We start from the raw sequence: 20,436 nt of genomic DNA, 5'->3' as shown, positions 1-20,436 counted from the left end.
CATACACCGTATCCTGATTAACATCAGTTTCACAAACCATGCAAACCAAAGCAGGTGTGGTAATGCAATATATCTCCGTGTACTCGCTTGTCGTTCATGCAAGCTGACACTAGCTTGACCTATCCACTGACTGCAGGGAACCCAATATTACTGAGTTACTCATTAGGCTAATGTCGATAATGTGGCTTGATCATGTTAGTCAGGACCGGAACTTCCCACAATGCATTTCGTAATGGATGCCAAGTTTACGAGTTACTATGAATAGTGCAAAGAGTGGTTGTACACGCGGAATCCAAATAATTGTCAAAGGTACCGATACAGCGTGCGAATTAGTTTCCACGTGTTGCTAGCCAGTCGGGCTGCCTGAAGTTACTTTCCCACACAATAACTTACTAGTCCGAAATTTGAGTGTAGAAACCAAGCAAAGACTACAAAAATAGATGAGAATAAAATTTTGTCGGCATGACACGGATTTCAGTGACTGTGGAGATTTACTGGCCCGACTGGGTTTTTATTGGTCACAGGATAGCGGACCCGTGGTTATTTCGTGTACTGTATTGATACTTTGACTTAACACGCCGTATTTATTATGATGTGTATATGGAGGCAGTGAAGACGTGTCATGTTATGAAGTCATCATTCTTTGTATCCCATACATCATGTCACATGACAAGTCACATGACACAGTATTCCGGTTACCGTGCATGTTGACCAGCATGAGGACGAGGGATGCGCTGCAGCACACACAGAGCATCACGTTGATGCTGAATCTCCTGTTCAGGTGGCGCCACGCTCTCGCCACACCCCGTCGGTATCTACTCCACGGCTTCTTCATGCTTGCATCGTCTCTGGAACATACAACATGACACATGATTCCTTATTGCACGTTGAAAGGGATGAAATCTGTTAACTGTTTTTCTTAAAATAAACTAGTATATAAACTAGATAATTTCCGCATGAAATAATTTATTTTTTTACCGAGATTACATATCTAACCGCGTGAATGGCACAGAGAAAGAACCATATATTTGTCACCTTGGCTGATTTTCATTCACACGATCTTAATCTTTTATGCTTCATATCGTTCCCATCCCAATGGGTCAACTGGTCGAGATGTCAGATACATGCTTCCCATCACTGTATTATTTTCACTGGCCAAGATTTGATTTCAATGTATGTTGACCACTGGTCGAGATGTCGACTACAAGATTTATCTCAGTGTATACTGATCATTGGTCAAGATGTCGAATACAAGATTTATCTCAGTACATACTGACCAGAGACTGAGATGTCGAGTACTAGTACATGTTTGATTTCAGTGTATATAGACCAGTGGTCGAGATGTCGGATACAAGATATATCTCAGTGTATATTGACCAGTGGTCGAGATGTCGAATACAAGATATATCTCAGTGTATATAGACCAGTGGTCGAGATGTCGGATACAAGATATATCTCAGTGTATATAGACCAGTGGTCGAGATGTCGGATACAAGATATATCTCAGTGTATATTGACCAGTGGTCGAGATGTCGAATACAAGATATATCTCAGTGTATATAGACCAGTGGTCGAGATGTCGGATACAAGATATATCTCAGTGTATATAGACCAGTGGTCGAGATGTCGAATACAAGATATATCTCAGTGTATATAGACCAGTGGTCGAGATGTCGGATACAAGATATATCTCAGTGTATATTGACCAGTGGTCGAGATGTCGAATACAAGATATATCTCAGTGTATATAGACCAGTGGTCGAGATGTCGGATACAAGATATATCTCAGTGTATATAGACCAGTGGTCGAGATGTCGGATACAAGATATATCTCAGTGTATATTGACCAGTGGTCGAGATGTCGAATACAAGATATATCTCAGTGTATATAGACCAGTGGTCGAGATGTCGGATACAAGATATATCTCAGTGTATATAGACCAGTGGTCGAGATGTCGAATACAAGATATATCTCAGTGTATATAGACCAGTGGTCGAGATGTCGGATACAAGATATATCTCAGTGTATATAGACCAGTGGTCGAGATGTCGGATACAAGATATATCTCAGTGTATATAGACCAGTGGTCGAGATGTCGGATACAAGATATATCTCAGTGTATATTGACCAGTGGTCGAGATGTCGAATACAAGATATATCTCAGTGTATATAGACCAGTGGTCGAGATGTCGGATACAAGATATATCTCAGTGTATATAGACCAGTGGTCGAGATGTCGAATACAAGATATATCTCAGTGTATATAGACCAGTGGTCGAGATGTCGAATACAAGATATATCTCAGTGTATATAGACCAGTGGTCGAGATGTCGAATACAAGATATATCTCAGTGTATATTGACCAGTGGTCGAGATGTCGGATACAAGATATATCTCAGTGTATATAGACCAGTGGTCGAGATGTCGGATACAAGATATATCTCAGTGTATATTGACCAGTGGTCGAGATGTCGGATACAAGATATATCTCAGTGTATATAGACCAGTGGTCGAGATGTCGAATACAAGATATATCTCAGTGTATATAGACCAGTGGTCGAGATGTCGGATACAAGATATATCTCAGTGTATATTGACCAGTGGTCGAGATGTCGGATACAAGATATATCTCAGTGTATATTGACCAGTGGTCGAGATGTCGAATACAAGATATATCTCAGTGTATATAGACCAGTGGTCGAGATGTCGGATACAAGATATATCTCAGTGTATATAGACCAGTGGTCGAGATGTCGGATACAAGATATATCTCAGTGTATATTGACCAGTGGTCGAGATGTCGGATACAAGATATATCTCAGTGTATATAGACCAGTGGTCGAGATGTCGGATACAAGATATATCTCAGTGTATATAGACCAGTGGTCGAGATGTCGGATACAAGATATATCTCAGTGTATATAGACCAGTGGTCGAGATGTCGGATACAAGATATATCTCAGTGTATATAGACCAGTGGTCGAGATGTCGAATACAAGATATATCTCAGTGTATATAGACCAGTGGTCGAGATGTCGAATACAAGATATATCTCAGTGTATATAGACCAGTGGTCGAGATGTCGGATACAAGATATATCTCAGTGTATATAGACCAGTGGTCGAGATGTCGGATACAAGATATATCTCAGTGTATATTGACCAGTGGTCGAGATGTCGGATACAAGATATATCTCAGTGTATATAGACCAGTGGTCGAGATGTCGGATACAAGATATATCTCAGTGTATATAGACCAGTGGTCGAGATGTCGGATACAAGATATATCTCAGTGTATATTGACCAGTGGTCGAGATGTCGAGTACAAGATATATCTCAGTGTATATAGACCAGTGGTCGAGATGTCGGATACAAGATATATCTCAGTGTATATTGACCAGTGGTCGAGATGTCGGATACAAGATATATCTCAGTGTATATAGACCAGTGGTCGAGATGTCGGATACAAGATATATCTCAGTGTATATAGACCAGTGGTCGAGATGTCGGATACAAGATATATCTCAGTGTATATAGACCAGTGGTCGAGATGTCGGATACAAGATATATCTCAGTGTATATTGACCAGTGGTCGAGATGTCGAGTACAAGATATATCTCAGTGTATATAGACCAGTGGTCGAGATGTCGGATACAAGATATATCTCAGTGTATATAGACCAGTGGTCGAGATGTCGAGTACAAGATATATCTCAGTGTATATTGACCAGTGGTCGAGATGTCGGATACAAGATATATCTCAGTGTATATAGACCAGTGGTCGAGATGTCGGATACAAGATATATCTCAGTGTATATAGACCAGTGGTCGAGATGTCGGATACAAGATATATCTCAGTGTATATTGACCAGTGGTCGAGATGTCGAGTACAAGATATATCTCAGTGTATATAGACCAGTGGTCGAGATGTCGGATACAAGATATATCTCAGTGTATATAGACCAGTGGTCGAGATGTCGAGTACAAGATATATCTCAGTGTATATAGACCAGTGGTCGAGATGTCGAATACAAGATATATCTCAGTGTATATAGACCAGTGGTCGAGATGTCGAGTACAAGATATATCTCAGTGTATATAGACCAGTGGTCGAGATGTCGGATACAAGATATATCTCAGTGTATATAGACCAGTGGTCGAGATGTCGGATACAAGATATATCTCAGTGTATATTGATATAGCAACACATAGTTTTACCTTTATCAACGAGTGTTGATACAAGTAATATCAGAAACAAGAGGGTGAGATGTCCAAAATCATTCTTCGTTAGTTTGCAATGAAAAAAAATAGACATCTCTGAACACAGTACCGTGATTAGATTTGCTGTGCAGCGATGTCAAAGCATTGTGACATTGTACAAAATCTGCTGTTAAACGATATCTCCATGGAGAAAGCGATATCTCTCACAAAAGCGATATCTCCAGTGGAACACAGTTTTGGATGACAATGGATTTATCGCAGAGTGCATTGACCAGTTTTCGAGATGGCGAACATTATCTCAGGAGTGCACCTTTTTCAATGGACCCTCTATCCACGTGAACCTGAATCTAGTTCAGGCTTGTATGACGGGCCGCGTTAACAACCTGCACAACTTACACTCACTGACATGTGTAATCTGTCGCCGAGACCGCGGAGAATATCTTGTACTATAAACAACCCAGACTTCAGTAAACAAAACACAGTTAATTACCAAAATAACTGTCGTGGCCTGAGGAAGCTCAAGACCCCTGACTCGATTATAATGCGAAGACTGATCCAGTTTGTACTGGCGGTGATTATATCGATAAATATATTGATGCAATGAATACTATATGATAAGAACATCGTATCGCGCTGCGAGTCGCTAATGAGCATGGTATCGAAGGGTCAACATGAGATCGAACGTGAACTATCGACCATTTTCATAATCCGCTCCGGTTTAGACACAGACAGCAAATGGACAGAGACTCGGTGTATGTGCAACATGCACAAGACATCACCCACAGATATCTGACAGTTTCCCCGTACTTCGGTGATGCCTTGTCTACTGGAGTCATGCGAATACTAACTAAAGGGGTACCTACATGTTTATAATGCCGTATAGTATACTGGACAAAAATAGTTATGGATATATGTAAATTTTGAAATTATGAATAATGATCTAGTCATTCACTGACATACTGATGAAATACCAGTCATGAAAATACCAATATCCATCATGTTATTTCTCCAGTTTGACACAGAATGTAGAAACAATACTAGACTCAAACATTAATCATTCTCTACAGTAAACTTAATGGTTTAAATAATAATTTCGAAACAAAAATAAATAATAGACCGGAGTACGCTTACCTAGACTTGTCTCTTCAAAGAATAACATTACTATACATCCATGGGCTCAGAATTCAGTATCAAGGAGCAAGGCTAAACTAGTAAGTACTGGCATAAATCAAGAAATTTTCTCTTGGAACTGAATAACAAAACAGACGCTGTATATAATGGTGAACAATTTGTAAAAGGTAAAAGTCATTACAACCCAAATATTTTCCGACAGAAGACTAACGAAAAACAAGGCCATGTCAAGGAACGCTTTCAACGAGGAAACGTGTGTTACCTGTCATGTTGAGCTCTCCGACTGTACCGCCCGGAGGTTAACAGTTTTGTAGGACGAGCGTCATCCACCAGCACTGACTGTCCTTTGGACACATTCCCGAACCTCGACACTGTGACAAGGTTAGTCAGCCACTTGTTTGCAAGTGTCATATCTGAAGCTGGCATAGTTGCTTAGCAACTGCTTCTCGTATAATGGATGTCAATTATGTATTTTCAGCATGTACGCTAGCTACCAAATTTACTCAGTGTGTATCACATACTCGATAGTTACTGTGTTCTGTGAAATATGATCTGTGACAAGACCAACATGATATGTTCACGAACGACGTGGTCAGAGTGAACATATGACGTTCTCGACGTCACGGGGTGACAGACGCATTGTATTTCACTAAACACGTGGAATAGTCTATTTATTACGTGCTTCAGATTTCGTTTTATTATATTTAAACATTGTTTATCCGAGAATTAACGAAATCCAAATTCTTCCAACTGTAAAATTCAGATTGTTTGCTTCTTTGTTCTGCACGTACATAAGACATAGTTCGAAATTCGAAATAATAACCGAGACAACACATGTCTATGTCGAACAGTGGCTATGTTTTAACTACGACACAAACATCCTGTGTTGAAACATCACAGATATACATCACAATTATAATAGCTCTGAATCTGATTTAAAACCGAACGCATAGTATGAAGTTTTAAATACAAAATTTAGGGTTGTTATAATTTCGTTATATATCTCTGATTTTCCAACACAATACGTTTATCGCCATTCTACCATAACCGTGTTATCCAGATACAAAATACATAGTGTGTTGGAAAATCAAAGGTATACAAAGTAAAGTAATGATTATATACCACTGAATGACATTGATTAGCCAGTCAAAATCCAGCATTTACTGAAGTGGAATGGTTTATTGTCAATGCTTGAGTAAGGTCACCACCTAAAAATATCTCCATCATTAGATCTTTTTGGTCTTATCGTACACGTCAGAACTCCACAAATGAGGAACACTATGGCGCCGCTGTGTGAATAATCCAGTCTGGGCCAAACAATCCAGTGATTAACAGCGCGAGCATCGATCTGCGTAATTGGGATACAATATCACATGTCAACCCGGTAGCCAGCCTGACCACCCGATCCCCATAGGTTGCCGAAGACTAATTCCAACCCAGATCTTAACGGTTCAAACCACAAACAAACCCTAGGGAGAAAGGAAATAAATATATATATATATATATATATATATATATATATATATATATATATATATATATATATATATATATATATATATATATATATATATATATGCAAAAACAAAAATACTACTGTCAGTTAACATAAATAGAGGTAATGAAATAGAATCATTTGTACATAAGATTATCGCTTTGAGCCCTGCCAGCTCGTAATTCTTGTTTTCGGAACCGCAATAAACTCTGAAGAGAGGCGTGGTGTCGATCGACATCAAGCTACGGATAATTAATGACCGTGATGAGCTGACTGGTGCGAGGTTTCTGCGATGGAGATTGGGTTGGTCATCCGATGTCCAGGCATACTGACCAACGGCTATGTCTTATGACCCTACAGAAGTCAGGATGTACTTTGAACAAAGTGATTGTTTCACTGCAGTGAACATATCACATTGTTGTCACTGCAGCGAAAATGTCACTTTTCTGAAAATCTCAATCTCAATTATGCCCTCAAAAATACATAATATGACTGTTAAAGATATTTTCTATATATTTATATGCATATGCTTCAGAAATTATAACACACGAGGCTATACGATACTGATATTTATACAAACAAACACGGCCGATATCCACGTAAACGATGTTACCTCATATGAGGGTGAGTGACTGAGTATAATTTTACGCCGCTTTTAACAATATTCCAGCAATATCACCAGACACCAGTGAGTGAGACGAGAAACGGGTCTTCAGCATGACGAAGTTTTCCGAAAGCACTCTCATTTGAGAACCGATACAGACAGGGATATGATTAAACGAATGCAGGATTGGTAATCTGTTTGCAGCTCTCCCTTCACTTGGACAGTGACGGACATGACTGACTGAAATGACCCACGTACCATCTGTCACTTTCAGTGTAGAAAATGTCGTTCTGATTCAATCCTTTGTTATGGATGCATTACGGAGACCTTCACCTGTACCATACACCACTACATACAGGTCACTCAAACATCAGGGCTGTAACGACCACATTGAACACATTGCGGTGCCGTTACAACACATTAGTTCTTTAACCCATACTTGGCAATGATATGATTAGCAGGCGGTCTCACTTATATCTATCAGACCCGGTTATTTTCACCTGATCGTTACAACGGTATCATTATTAAGAGGTCCTACATCTAACCATTGCGTCAGTTTTTTTTTCACCCGAAATTCACACCTGCATTATCAGTTGGTAGTTTTTATGTAATCATCACATCAGTGATTATTTCACCTCTACTTCGACGGGTTCAATTCCCGTCGTGGGTAAAATCTTTGGAGATATTTTTTGGTGTTTCCCTTAGAGAAAAACATTTAAACTTACGTCATTTGGCTGTCATCAACAAGTTAGTATAAGTTCAGCTCCACCTTCACACACTCTCGACTCACTCCCTGCAACATGTTCCTGCCTTGTCTACCCATACAAACAGCGCATGATCAGCGTCGCCAAACAGGTACAATCACATTTCACCCTAGATGTTGGGTACAAATTATATCATCTCCATTAATGACTCGCTACTCACAGGACCTGCACCCGTCGGTATCTCTGCTGATGAATTCCAGATATTGCTGTCCTTTACCTCTGTTCAACTTGCGATCTCCCAATCACAAGAGAGTTGGGAAATACTGCTGTGGTTCTTGTAATTCTTTCCCTCTTGTCCTGGTGCAGTGTTCTTGTTGGTTCTAGGTCTGTGTATGACAGCTCAGTGTCAGCCATGTCACAGTATTTACTTGGTGTGCGGTCTGCAGGTGAGCCGATGTCAAGCAAGGGGCAACCTTGGCCTTTCCACATGTATCGGTGTCGTTGCGTCCCTACTACTACAGGCATTCACTGCAAAGCGCTAAGGTGCTCGTAAGACACTAAGGTAATCTTAATGCATTGTTGAAGAATGGGAGTTGAGCTTAACCTTAGTAAAGAATGCTTCGTGAAAGAGCCCCAGGACACTCTGGTTTTGGAATCATGTTTACGTCATTACACAGCTAGAACCCAAGAGATCTCATGTTTTACTGCTGTTCTTCGTGATGTTACGCAATATCAAGATCGCCGAGACGATCACATAGCACGCTGATCGGAACTACCTCCTGACTTTGGTGATAGGATCGAAAAATAATTGAAGCTGAATATCAGCGCAAGTAATGCAATAGCATTCAGACAAAACACATCAGTGAGGGATGGTGCTCATGCATTTTGTTCATAACGTACTATAACGGGCATCAGTCCTCGTAATTAGCATACGATGACAGAGTCAACGACGTCAGCGAGTCTCACCACCTGACGTTAGTCCAGTCTTATGAGAATCTATGATTGCTGAGGACCAGTCGTAACCGAGATATTGCACGTGTCCAACATACGAGAAGAAAACCTTGTTTTCGTATATTTATGGAGCAGTGCTTATTTATTTGATCTGTGTTGTCTGCCGTACAGGTCCATAAACACAACTAGGAAATATATACCTATAAGCTAAGGTTAAATAGTTTATGAAGTATACAAGTCTTCAGTTAGGTGAAGCAAACCCATTGGCAATACTCCAGCAAATCTACATTTCTTCAGTTTGAAATGACTGTTACATTTTAACATACAATTTCGAAAAAAACAACTGTTCATCTTCTCACAAATTAACTGCGTTTTGATCGACCTCTGTGTTACGTAATGGAAACATTATAGCTAAACGCGACACATCTATTCACATCTATTCACTGTTGTTATTGTGAAGTCGACATGACTATAACCTCTGCGTCTTAAGGCGATTGTTTGGAAAGGTTAATGTCCATCTGGCTGACCTTAACAACGCAACGGTTGCAACCACTGGCTTGCTTGTCATGAACTGGACTTTTGCCTGAAAGTGAACTGTCGACACATTATATACACATAGGTGAAACATTTGAAAGACCTATTTTTGATACTCTTGTATGCGACTGCTTTGCTTATCACGGAATTTTTTGTTTGGATTTAAATTTTGTTTTCATGCGAGATTTCTTGCTGGAAATGAAGAACATCTGCAACTTTCGAGTACACAGAGCCGCACCAGTGGGAACCTCTCCAAACACATTCAATGACACGTCAGTTGGTTATACGACAAAACTGAGAACACTCGGTCTGTATTTTTCTGCTTGATAAGTCAAAATGGAAACCGCAATCAGCACTTCCAAAACAATACTTGTTAAAAGCCGGACCTAAGTTCCGAATACTCAAACTTATGACCGACCCAACAATCCCAGATCAAGACTCACAGGACGCTTGCTGAAATCCTGTGTTAGAGGAAATTATTTTTAGCGGAATGAATCTTTTTGTGACATGTTTCCAAGTTCAAGAGCTCCTGATAAACACTACACCCATACTTTCTTGACGAAATGCGTGATAAAACACGAACCAGTTCAACAATCTCGTTGTACATGTTGCTCTTCTTGTTTGCTGTGGGTTGACAAGATACATGTGGATACATGCAGGTGTTAGGATTTCCGCTCTTGCTGTTAGGCACAGTTAAAATAACATAGCCGTATGTACGCCACGGCGCTTCGCAAGACCATGACACTTTCGCTAGCCAAGTTTCATACATTTTGGAATGGTCTTGTTGACAACTGACAGCAGGAAACAGATAAGCCTTGCAGGAAATAACAAATTGTGTTTCATCACAATTATGAATACATGGGGATATATTATTTAATGATCACAGATTCCAAACATTTGGAACATTCATAAAAAACGTTGTACATGCCAGTATCACTTGCAAACAATTTCAAAACGTGTTTCAACCATGACGGAACACATGGACACGCACGTTGTCCGATGTGATGACACTGACCATGACTGACTCGGTACGGGTCAGTTCTTCTCCTGCGTCTTCGTCCTGTGACAGAGGAACACATCATGTCCTAGTCCTGTGACAGAGGAACACATTATGTCCTAGTCCTGTGACAGAGGAGCACATCATGTCCTAGTCCTGTCACAGAGGAACACATCATGTCCTAGTCCTGTGTCAGAGGAACACAGCATGTCCTAGTCCTGTGACAGTGGAACACATCATGTAATAGTCCTGTGACAGAGGAGCACATCATGTCCTAGTCCTGTGACAGTGGAACACATCATGTCCTAGTCCTGTGACAGTGGAACACATCATGTCCTAGTCCTGTGACAGAGGAGCACATCATGTCCTAGTCCTGTGACAGTGGAACACATCATGTCCTAGTCCTGTGACAGAGGAACACATCATGTCCTAGTCCTGTGACAGAGGAACACATCATGTCCTAGTCCTGTGACAGTGGAACACATCATGTCCTAATCCTGTGTCAGAGGAACACATCATGTCCTAGTCCTGTGACAGTGTGAACACATCATGTCCTAGTCCTGTGACAATGGAACACATCACGTCATGTCCTAGTCCTGTGACAGTGGAACACATCATGTCCTAGTCCTGTGACAGAGGAACACATCATGTCCTAGTCCTGTGACAGTGGAACACATCATGTCCTAGTCCTGTGGCAGAGGAACACATCATGTCCTAGTCCTGTGAAAGAGGAACACATCATGTCCTAGGCCTGTGACAGTGGAACACATCATGTCCTAGTCCTGTCACAGGAACACATCATGTCCTAGTCCTGTGACAGAGGAACACGTCATGTCCTAGTCCTGTGGCAGTGGAACACATCATGTCCTAGTCCTGTGACAGAGGAGCACATCATGTCCTAGTCCTAAGTCAGAGGAACACAGCATGTCCTAGTCCTGTGACAGTGGAACACATCATGTCCTAGTCCTGTGACAGAGGAACACAGCATGTCCTAGTCCTGTGTCAGAGGAACACATCATGTCCTAGGCCTGTGACAGTGGAACACATCATGTCCTAGTCCTGTCACAGGAACACATCATGTCCTAGTCCTGTGACAGAGGAACACGTCATGTCCTAGTCCTGTGGCAGTGGAACACATCATGTCCTAGTCCTGTGTCAGAGGAACACATCATGTCCTAGTCCTGTGACAGTGGAACACATCATGTCCTAGTCCTGTGACAGTGGAACACATCATGTCCTAGTCCTGTGGCAGTGGAACACATTATGTCCTAGTCCTGTGGCAGAGGAACACATCATGTCCTAGTACTGTGACAGAGGAACACATCATCATGTCCTAGTCCTGTGACAGTGGAACACATCATGTCCTAGTCCTGTGGCAGTGGAACACATCATGTCCTAGTCCTGTGGCAGAGGAGCACATCATGTCCTAGTCCTGTGACAGAGGAACACATCATGTCCTAGTCCTGTGACAGTGGAACACGTCATGTCCTAGTCCTGTGTCAGTGGAACACATCATGTCCTAGTCCTGTGACAGTGGAACACATCATGTCCTAGTCCTGTGGCAGTGGAACACATTATGTCCTAGTCCTGTGGCAGAGGAGCACATCATGTCCTAGTCCTGTGACAGATCAACACATCATCATGTCCTAGTCCTGTGGCAGTGGAACACATCATGTCCTAGTCCTGTGACAGAGGAACACATCATGTCCTAGTCCTGTGTCAGAGGAACACAGCATGTCCTAGTCCTGTGACAGTGGAACACATCATGTCCTAGTCCTGTGACAGAGGAACACAGCATGTCCTAGTCCTGTGTCAGAGGAACACATCATGTCCTAGTCCTGTGACAGTGGAACACATCATGTCCTAGTCCTGTGGCAGAGGAACACATCATGTCCTAGTCCTGTGACAGTGGAACACATCATGTCCTAGTCCTGTGGCAGAGGAACACAGCATGTCCTAGTCCTGTGGCAGAGGAACACATCATGTCCTAGTCCTGTGACAGAGGAACACATCATGTCCTAGTCCTGTGACAGTGTGAACACATCATGTCCTAGTCCTGTGACAGAGGAACACATCATGTCCTAGTCTTGTCAAATGAGATTTACTGACCTGTAATTTGGATTGGATATCTCTTCCACTTGCGGCACGTGTACGAAGCGATACTTTCTGTCACATGATATGAGTACGTGCGCATTATAACACCCCAGGTGATACTATTCGGTAGGTCCTAAGTATCCCACGCTTGTCCTACAAGGCGACTTCTGTCGACCGATGACGTCGTTGATTACATGTCACAGATCCTTTCGACATGTTCGAAATAACAGTCATTTCTTTTTCAGAGTTTCAAAAATGGAAACCTTAGTACTACGACTTCGTAGGCCTGTTCTACTTCGTAGGTCTGTTCTACTTCGTAGGTCTGTTCTACTTCGTAGGCCTGTTCTACTTCGTAGGTCTGTTCTAAGGTGTGGTCGAAGCAATAACCTTAATTGTACGAACACTTTGTGCAACTACAGTCTGGTCAGCTATGGTTATTTACTAACTGGGTTCCTAAGGGAGTTGATATTGATAAGACGATGGTCCGTTGAGACTGATATCAAGTGATAGAGGGAATAAATACCAGCGCCTTGAGCAAGCACTGGCTGCGTGAATATGTGCGCTTTATAAATATCCTATAATAATTTGGAAAGAAATCTGGAGATTTGATTATAATGCAATAAAGCACAACATAATGTTAACTGGCACCACCTGCTAATTGTATCCTGTTATCAAGACATACAGCTATTCTTACCAGCCAACAAAGTAGTAAGTGAAATATTTTGACGCCGCAATCAGCAATATTCCAGGTATATGGCAGTGGTCTGTGAGTGAGTGAGTCAGTCAGTTTAGTTTTACGCCGCACTAAGCAATATTCCAGCCATATGGCGGCGGTCACGACGGTCTCTAAATAATCGAGTCTAGACCAGATAATCCGGTGATCAACAGGATGAGCATCGATCTACGAAACTGATACGATAACATCCAAAACAACTCAGCAAGCCAGACCACCCGATCCCGTTAGACGCCTCGGGTAACTGAAGATCAATGTTAACACGGATATTCACGGGTCAACGAACCCAGTAAATAATTAATTAGACTTACAGAATGCCTGTCAATACCAGATGGACTAGTTACGACCACTACACGGGTCACACAGTGGACGTAGAAGTTCCTACTGCAGCGGAGAGTCCCAACAAGCACCACGCGCAAGGCATTCCATGTAATGTTTACCGTGGGTGTGATGCTGACAGATCGATACACCAAGGGCACATTAGCCAGTACTCACACAATGACCCATTATTAAATATGCAGTCATAACCTCGGACACTGTCCAGTGGCGGAGACCCGTACCGCTGTAACCAACAACGGGACCACGTCGTATTTTACGAGCCAAGCGTTTATCGTCAAGGTCGTGTTTCCAGTATCGAGACTCCTTCGAGCGCATGGATACTTCACACAAGTCATCTTCCTAAATGTCGAGGATGATGGATGAGGTTTAACACGTGAAGGTCAAGGTCACCTCGAGGCGGTGACGCAAGTCTTCAAACTCGACCAAACCCCACAAACGTCAGTGTCAAGGATTAATCCATCACAGTAAACCACACAAACACGTAGCCATGCGTTATCCAGAATTATTATCTTTGAGAGGTCATACTTGTAGCGACCATGCACTCCGAGGCAACAACTGTCGTACTGATAACAGTAAGATCATGCACGAACACATCTAATGCATGCGTTCTGACATCACACAGTTAACTCCGTACATGAAACCTGCCCCACAGACAGACTGATCGCACTCAAGACCTTCGCCTCGAGGCGCAGAGCTACAGGTTTATGTTATACGTTCTGGGTACATTTCGAGAATACTTTGTGACACGAAATTCTAGATTATGTCCATTTTGTGTTGAACCTTTAACTGAGACAGAATATCACATGTGTTTGGAGTGTCCCTTTAAGAATAGTCTCAGACACACGACTGTATTGTACTAATCGTTCTAATGAGTGACTTTTGTTTAATCTTCCAGTATATGGCAGCGGTCTGTAAATAATCGAGTCTGGACTAGACAATCCAGTGATCGATGTGTGCATGAGCATCGATTTGCGCAATTGGGAACCGACGACATGTCAGCGAACATGACCACCCGATCCCGTTTGTCGCCTCTTACGACAAACATAGTTGCCTTTAGTGGCAAGCATGGGTTGCATTCGTAACTATTTGTGTCTTTCCGTGACCTACAAGAAGACTTTTACCCCTCTCGTGCCCCATTAGTTCCAAGAATCGTGGCAAACCAATCACAATCACAATCGTAATAAAACGAATGTCAAACCATGAAAATGGTGGAACCGTTGAACTTTGAAACTTTGCTGAACTATACAAAGTATAATATAAACAAATACTTCTAGTTTACGGATGAACAACTTTCAACACTGAAACATATCTGCCAAGGTACTGACTGTATTGCTGTTTTGCCTATTGGATGTAGGATATTCTAAGAGTCATGTTTGGAAATTCAGGGTTATCTGCCCTTGATAATAGTACTAGACTATTTTCATTTCTATGCACGTTAGCGCTTAGACAAGACCCAGTCGTAAACATGGACATGAGCGGGATACGAGACGTCATCGGGCTTGACGGGATGACACGAGCACCTACGAATGGTATGGGTTGCTAAAGGTCAATTCCACGCCGGACTTTCATGGGTCCACCCTTTTTATGATAAAGTTGTTGTTCCCTGCACATTACACGGTTTAGGTATTTTAAATTGATTAGCGAAACAACGTGTTTTAACAAGGCTTTACAACCCATTCATTGTATGCTGATTGACCTTCTACAATGTTATGGCGCTCCGGGATTCCATGATCTGACATTTGTAAATATATAATGGGCATGTTGGTCTGAATAAACCAACCAACTGTTGATGTGGTTAATGTTGTATCGCTGTTGAGTTTGTCATTGCAATTGCTATATCGCCTTCGTTACAGTTGCTGGTCTCGATCTATGATATTTTCGTTTTAGATATTATTGTGATCATAATTATTTGAGTCTTGCGTCAACAGCCGTGAGTCACATATCACAGCCATGTGTCAGATATCACAGCCACGTGTCACATCACAGATATGTGTCACACGTCACAGCCACGAGTCACACCTCTGCCGCGGGTCACACCTTAAGTCGCATGTCACATAACATCCACGTGTCACACATTAAGGTCGTGTGTCACACACTACAGTCATGTGCCATATCTCACAGTCACGAGTCACAAATCACAGCCACGTGTCATCCATCAAGGTCATGTGTCACACCTCACAGCCACGTGTCACACATCACAAGCATGTGTCACACAGCACAGCCACATGTCACACACTACAGTCATGTGTGGCACATCACAGCCACGTGTCATATCTCACAGACGCGAGTCACATATCGCAGCCACGTCTCACACATCACAGTTGTCACACCTCACAGCCACGTGTCACACATCATAGTTATGTGTCACACCTCAAAACCACGTGTTACATATCACGGTAATGTGTGACACGCCACTGTCTTGAGTCGCATACACCATAGTGTTAGTTAAGTCTTTTCCCAATCCGATTATGTGTGAAAGCGATGATAACATACCGACCTCAAACGATGCCCTATCGGAGTAGACCGTCTGTCTGACACAGGCGAGAGGGCAGCTCCACGTTTCAAATTATATACTTCAAATATTCTGCTCCACATCACAAAAGAAACACGTGCTTACCTACCTCCAACACAGCACGTGATTCCAGTGTCCCTCACAAGGTGTCCTCACATGGTTTCAGACGATGCCAGAGTGGTCAGTTGTGAACGTTTCCATGGGAACAAAATTGCGTTCTTCTGTCTATTTCTTCTAAACGAGTCTATATATTCCCTTGCAATGAATTGATTTTCTCCTAAATACGAGTCGGGATTTCTCTGCCACCAGTTCGATCGCACAATGCCGTCTCTCTGCTGATCAGACACATCAAACACCATCCCGCTCTCTTCGATTGTCTCCCTTGTTTTATATCAAAGGGTTTTTCATCATCGTCAGTAAGTAGCATCGATTATGTGAGTTATCAGTGCTTGCCGCAAAGAAGATCTACTCAGTAAAGGGGAAACCTTTATCAAATATTTGGCCGGTGTCAAATGGTCTGTGTGTTTGTGACTAAACACGTTAGAAAGTGCGAGTTTAAATCTGATTAGACTTTGAATTTTCTGTTCAGTGTTGGATATCGAGTACATGCATTCCCACTTACACGCTTCATCTACAAACACGCTGTGATGGCTCGTACTCTGACAAAACATATTGTCTGCTACTAGTCACCTGGACAAATCCTGTGCATCAAATACCCCTATATTTTATATCTCCCTAGACTTCAGCTAAACAACAGCCTAAAAAATCACACTGTAGGCTCCGTTTTATTTTTTCACTATTTCTTATCTATATACCAACATGACTTTCATCACCACATATCGGGAATTGCGTATTCGTTATGCACAAACTCATCCACGTATAAACGAACAAGATAAAAAGTGAAGTATGTTCTCTAAATGAATTTGTGGTGAATGATAATCAATATCCAAGGAATTGAGCTGACTGTTCACGTCTGTAGTCGACGTCAGACGCCGGGAAACAATTCTGACAACCTCCCGCCAATTTCCCACTGTGTAACTCGTGAATAATTCATTCAACCTGGAAGTGTTTTATACCACGCAAAATTACTCTCTCCTTGAGGTGAAACATGCACCGTCGTGACGTCACTCGAGTATTCCCTCAGTGCACCGTCAGTAACAGGAGGGAGGTGAGGGGCAGGTCAACGTAGAGGAGGATCAGCTTCAGTCTTTCATTCTTGTTTCTAAAATATTATAAACAAGATGTTCAAAGCTTGAATTGTTATCTTCTATATAAGATAATCCCCAGTATTAAAACCACATTAGATAATTGATGTGAAAATCCACAGAATAAATATACTCTCCGAGTATCTTCTAGTAATGGGCAGACATCACAGAATCACTGAATACATGGACAAGACATGGACAGTTATGCCAATTGTGTGTTGCCCCACATGTTGAGGATGAACTCCACTTTTGCTGACTGTATCCTTTTTATCCACTTTTTGCGCTCGGGTTTCATTCCACAATATTATTACATGTTGCCAGTTCTTGGTAAAATGTTCATTATTTTCAAGGAACAAATTTAATGTCTGTAATAAACGTTTTTCGTTTGAAGAAGACATAATATCTTTATCAACGAAAAACCTGTTACCTGACAACAATGCGTAAAGCTTGCATTGCCTTGCCTATGTCAGATAGTATCAATGTATAATTTAGTCATGTTGGTTATCAGAGTTCCTGTCAAACAGTCTGAATCAGCTGGTTCTCAGAACTCCTGTCAAACAGTTTGAATCAGGTGCTGTAATTAGTATAATGGGCCGATGGTCCCTGTTCGCGAATATACGCGTCAAACTACCAGATGGTAGAATTATACCACAGCTAATGCACCAAAGTTAATGTCTCTGTTAATAGTTATGATGCTTCGAGATTCCTTGGTTAGATTTAAACCATAGTGCGGTATATGGGATAGACTTGCACTGAGGATGTCAAAGAAACAATGAAGACTTTTGACGAAGTATACTAGAGATGGACATGGCGTCACCGACAGAAATTATCCGGATATCATAACCAGATCGTCCTGTAAATTAAGCATATTCAAACCTACAGCGTGATTGTTACTTACCAGACATGTATTTGACGCTGCACATCAGTAAATGTTGCTATGCATTTAAGTCAGTTGCTAAAAACAACAATGCGATGTGCTGTACCCAGAGGAGATCACCACTACATGGACAACCAGCGAAACCTGTTGTTATGACAGACAATGAAAGTGTCATCTTTATCAGTACAGAAGGCGAGCTGGGAACAGACAAGTGGTCGGTGCATGATGTAGTTTATCATCCCGGTATGACACGGAGAGTACACTGGTCATGTCACTATTGTCGGTTACCTACCGTATTGTTACCTTGTTGCCATCACTAATTTTGCAACGGTGAGCGGTCCTATGTGGTTGGTTAGGGGCAACTTTCACAAGGTACAGCAGGATACAGTTTGAAACACGGACCGGTAAACCTCTCAGTACTGATGATACTTTGCTGAGAAGCGTTGCCTCGTGTAGACTACAGGCCCTAAATCTTACTGACCCTCTTAAGGGTGGGTGTAGTAAACATGTCAGTTTTCGAATCGATATCAAATAACGATACGATTTGTTATGCAGGTCACGTGGTCGTATTGCATGAATTGACAGAAAACAAAAGATGAAAAAAAACAGCCGATGTCTGATTATGTGCTTTGTGTGCTGCATGGTGTGACTCATTCACCAATCGGTATATGGAAGTGTATGTAGAGCCACGTGTTGACAGCTGTAGTATGGTATTATACCAGAATCATGTGTTGACAGCTGTAGTGTGGCATTATTCCAGAATCATGCGTTGACAGCTGTAGTGTGGCATTATACCAGAATCATGTGTTGACAGCTGTAGTGTGGCATTATACCAGAATCATGTGTTGACACCTGTAGAGTGGCATTATACCAGACCCCTCTGTTGACTTCAAGGTGTCGGTGATGTCATGCGCGGCAAAGGATGACCAAACAGTGTATTCTGACGAATCATGGTTTACATGACAGACACAGAGTGCTGCGTAATCGGAATGACATATTTTGGCGGCAACCTCCAAAAACACCATATCTTACGCAGCTTAACACAACAGTATTTCTGGTTCAGTGCACAACTACTCCTCAAGCTGACACCTATTTCTTATCAAAACAAGACGTTTTATTCATTCAGCATTTTATTACAGGTTAAAAAATGAATAATAAATATGGCGCTATGTTGGTCATGCCCAGTATTGGCACACTAAGCTCTACATTTATCTGTAAGCCTGATACAAAATTTGACTAACAAAGATAAAGCAAACGTCCAAATACATTAAGGAGCTTCATGTGTGTTTTCTAGTCTTGCGAAACGTTGCTGCTTAAACCATTTCAGTCTCGAGGTAGTCTTTTTTCTACTGGGTGGGGCAGCTCCGAAAGTTCATGAAATGGCTTAGCTCTATCAGCATTCTCGATTCTCCTGAAAGTTAAGCAAAATGTTGAGATGTCGGTCGGGGGCTGTTGGTGACCCTTGATGTTCCGCTTCTTAGCCTGTCAGTTTGTCTTCCGCGTGTGACCAATCCTCCAACTGTTCGTTTTGTGCAGCCATTGATTCTTGGAACATGAGAGTACGTGACTCCCATCTCCAGAATACACTCTGTTCGTTCTTCTTGCTGTGATGTTAATCGAGGTATATTTTGTTGATCATACGGGTGTACGTTTTGACAGAGAACACAGTTTAGCTCGTGTGTTATATTCACGGGTACCTTTCTGCACGTGCGGGAAGTTATGGTTCTCAAGTCATTTTTACCGTTTAAGACGTGAAGCAGGTGCTTCTCCTTCACATATACTGTTAATGTGTGTTTGTGGGGTGGGCTCCCCATCAGTATATAGCCCCTTAGACAACAGTTATAATATTTGGGGGTGGGGGGTGGGGGGGAGTTCCTTTTGCACATGAGTGTAGATCATAAGATAGGTAGAAGAACCATATCTAGAGTAGATGATTTGCACTTGATCCAAAAGGACAGAACAGCCGGTGATGGTCTCAGTAGTCTGTATGACTTCCAGATGATCTAGGGTTTGCAAGGCAACAATCTTGTTACCCTCAGC

At 41.9% G+C, this 20,436-nt stretch overlaps 1 protein-coding gene across 12 annotated transcripts in view; it reads right to left on the bottom strand.

Annotated features, from left to right (window-relative positions):
- The window catches only part of LOC137260101 (carbohydrate sulfotransferase 10-like), a 23,854-nt gene extending 5,294 nt beyond the window's left edge, over positions 1 to 18,560 (bottom strand). For 2 of the 12 annotated variants that reach the window (XM_067797798.1, XM_067797803.1), the window contains exons 1-3: positions 18,418 to 18,560; positions 16,420 to 17,536; positions 700 to 848 (exon numbers count right to left, since the gene is read on the bottom strand). In XM_067797798.1, the coding sequence (XP_067653899.1) occupies positions 700 to 835 (136 nt within the window). In that variant the 5' untranslated portion in view covers positions 836 to 848; positions 16,420 to 17,536; positions 18,418 to 18,560. Of the gene's footprint in view, positions 1 to 699; positions 1,675 to 5,613; positions 5,867 to 8,374; positions 8,435 to 13,774; positions 14,348 to 16,419; positions 17,537 to 18,417 lie in introns of those variants that run through there. The other 10 variants (XM_067797799.1, XM_067797805.1, XM_067797795.1 and 7 more) reach the window with 8 other exon arrangements.
- Positions 18,561 to 20,436: the final 1,876 nt, after the last annotated feature.

The sequence above is a fragment of the Haliotis asinina genome, chromosome 13 (genome assembly GCF_037392515.1).
Source record: "Haliotis asinina isolate JCU_RB_2024 chromosome 13, JCU_Hal_asi_v2, whole genome shotgun sequence".
Lineage (NCBI taxonomy): Eukaryota > Metazoa > Mollusca > Gastropoda > Lepetellida > Haliotidae > Haliotis > Haliotis asinina.
The sequence above is the reverse complement of the archived record's forward strand: the minus strand, read 5'-3'. Positions and strand labels throughout refer to the sequence as shown.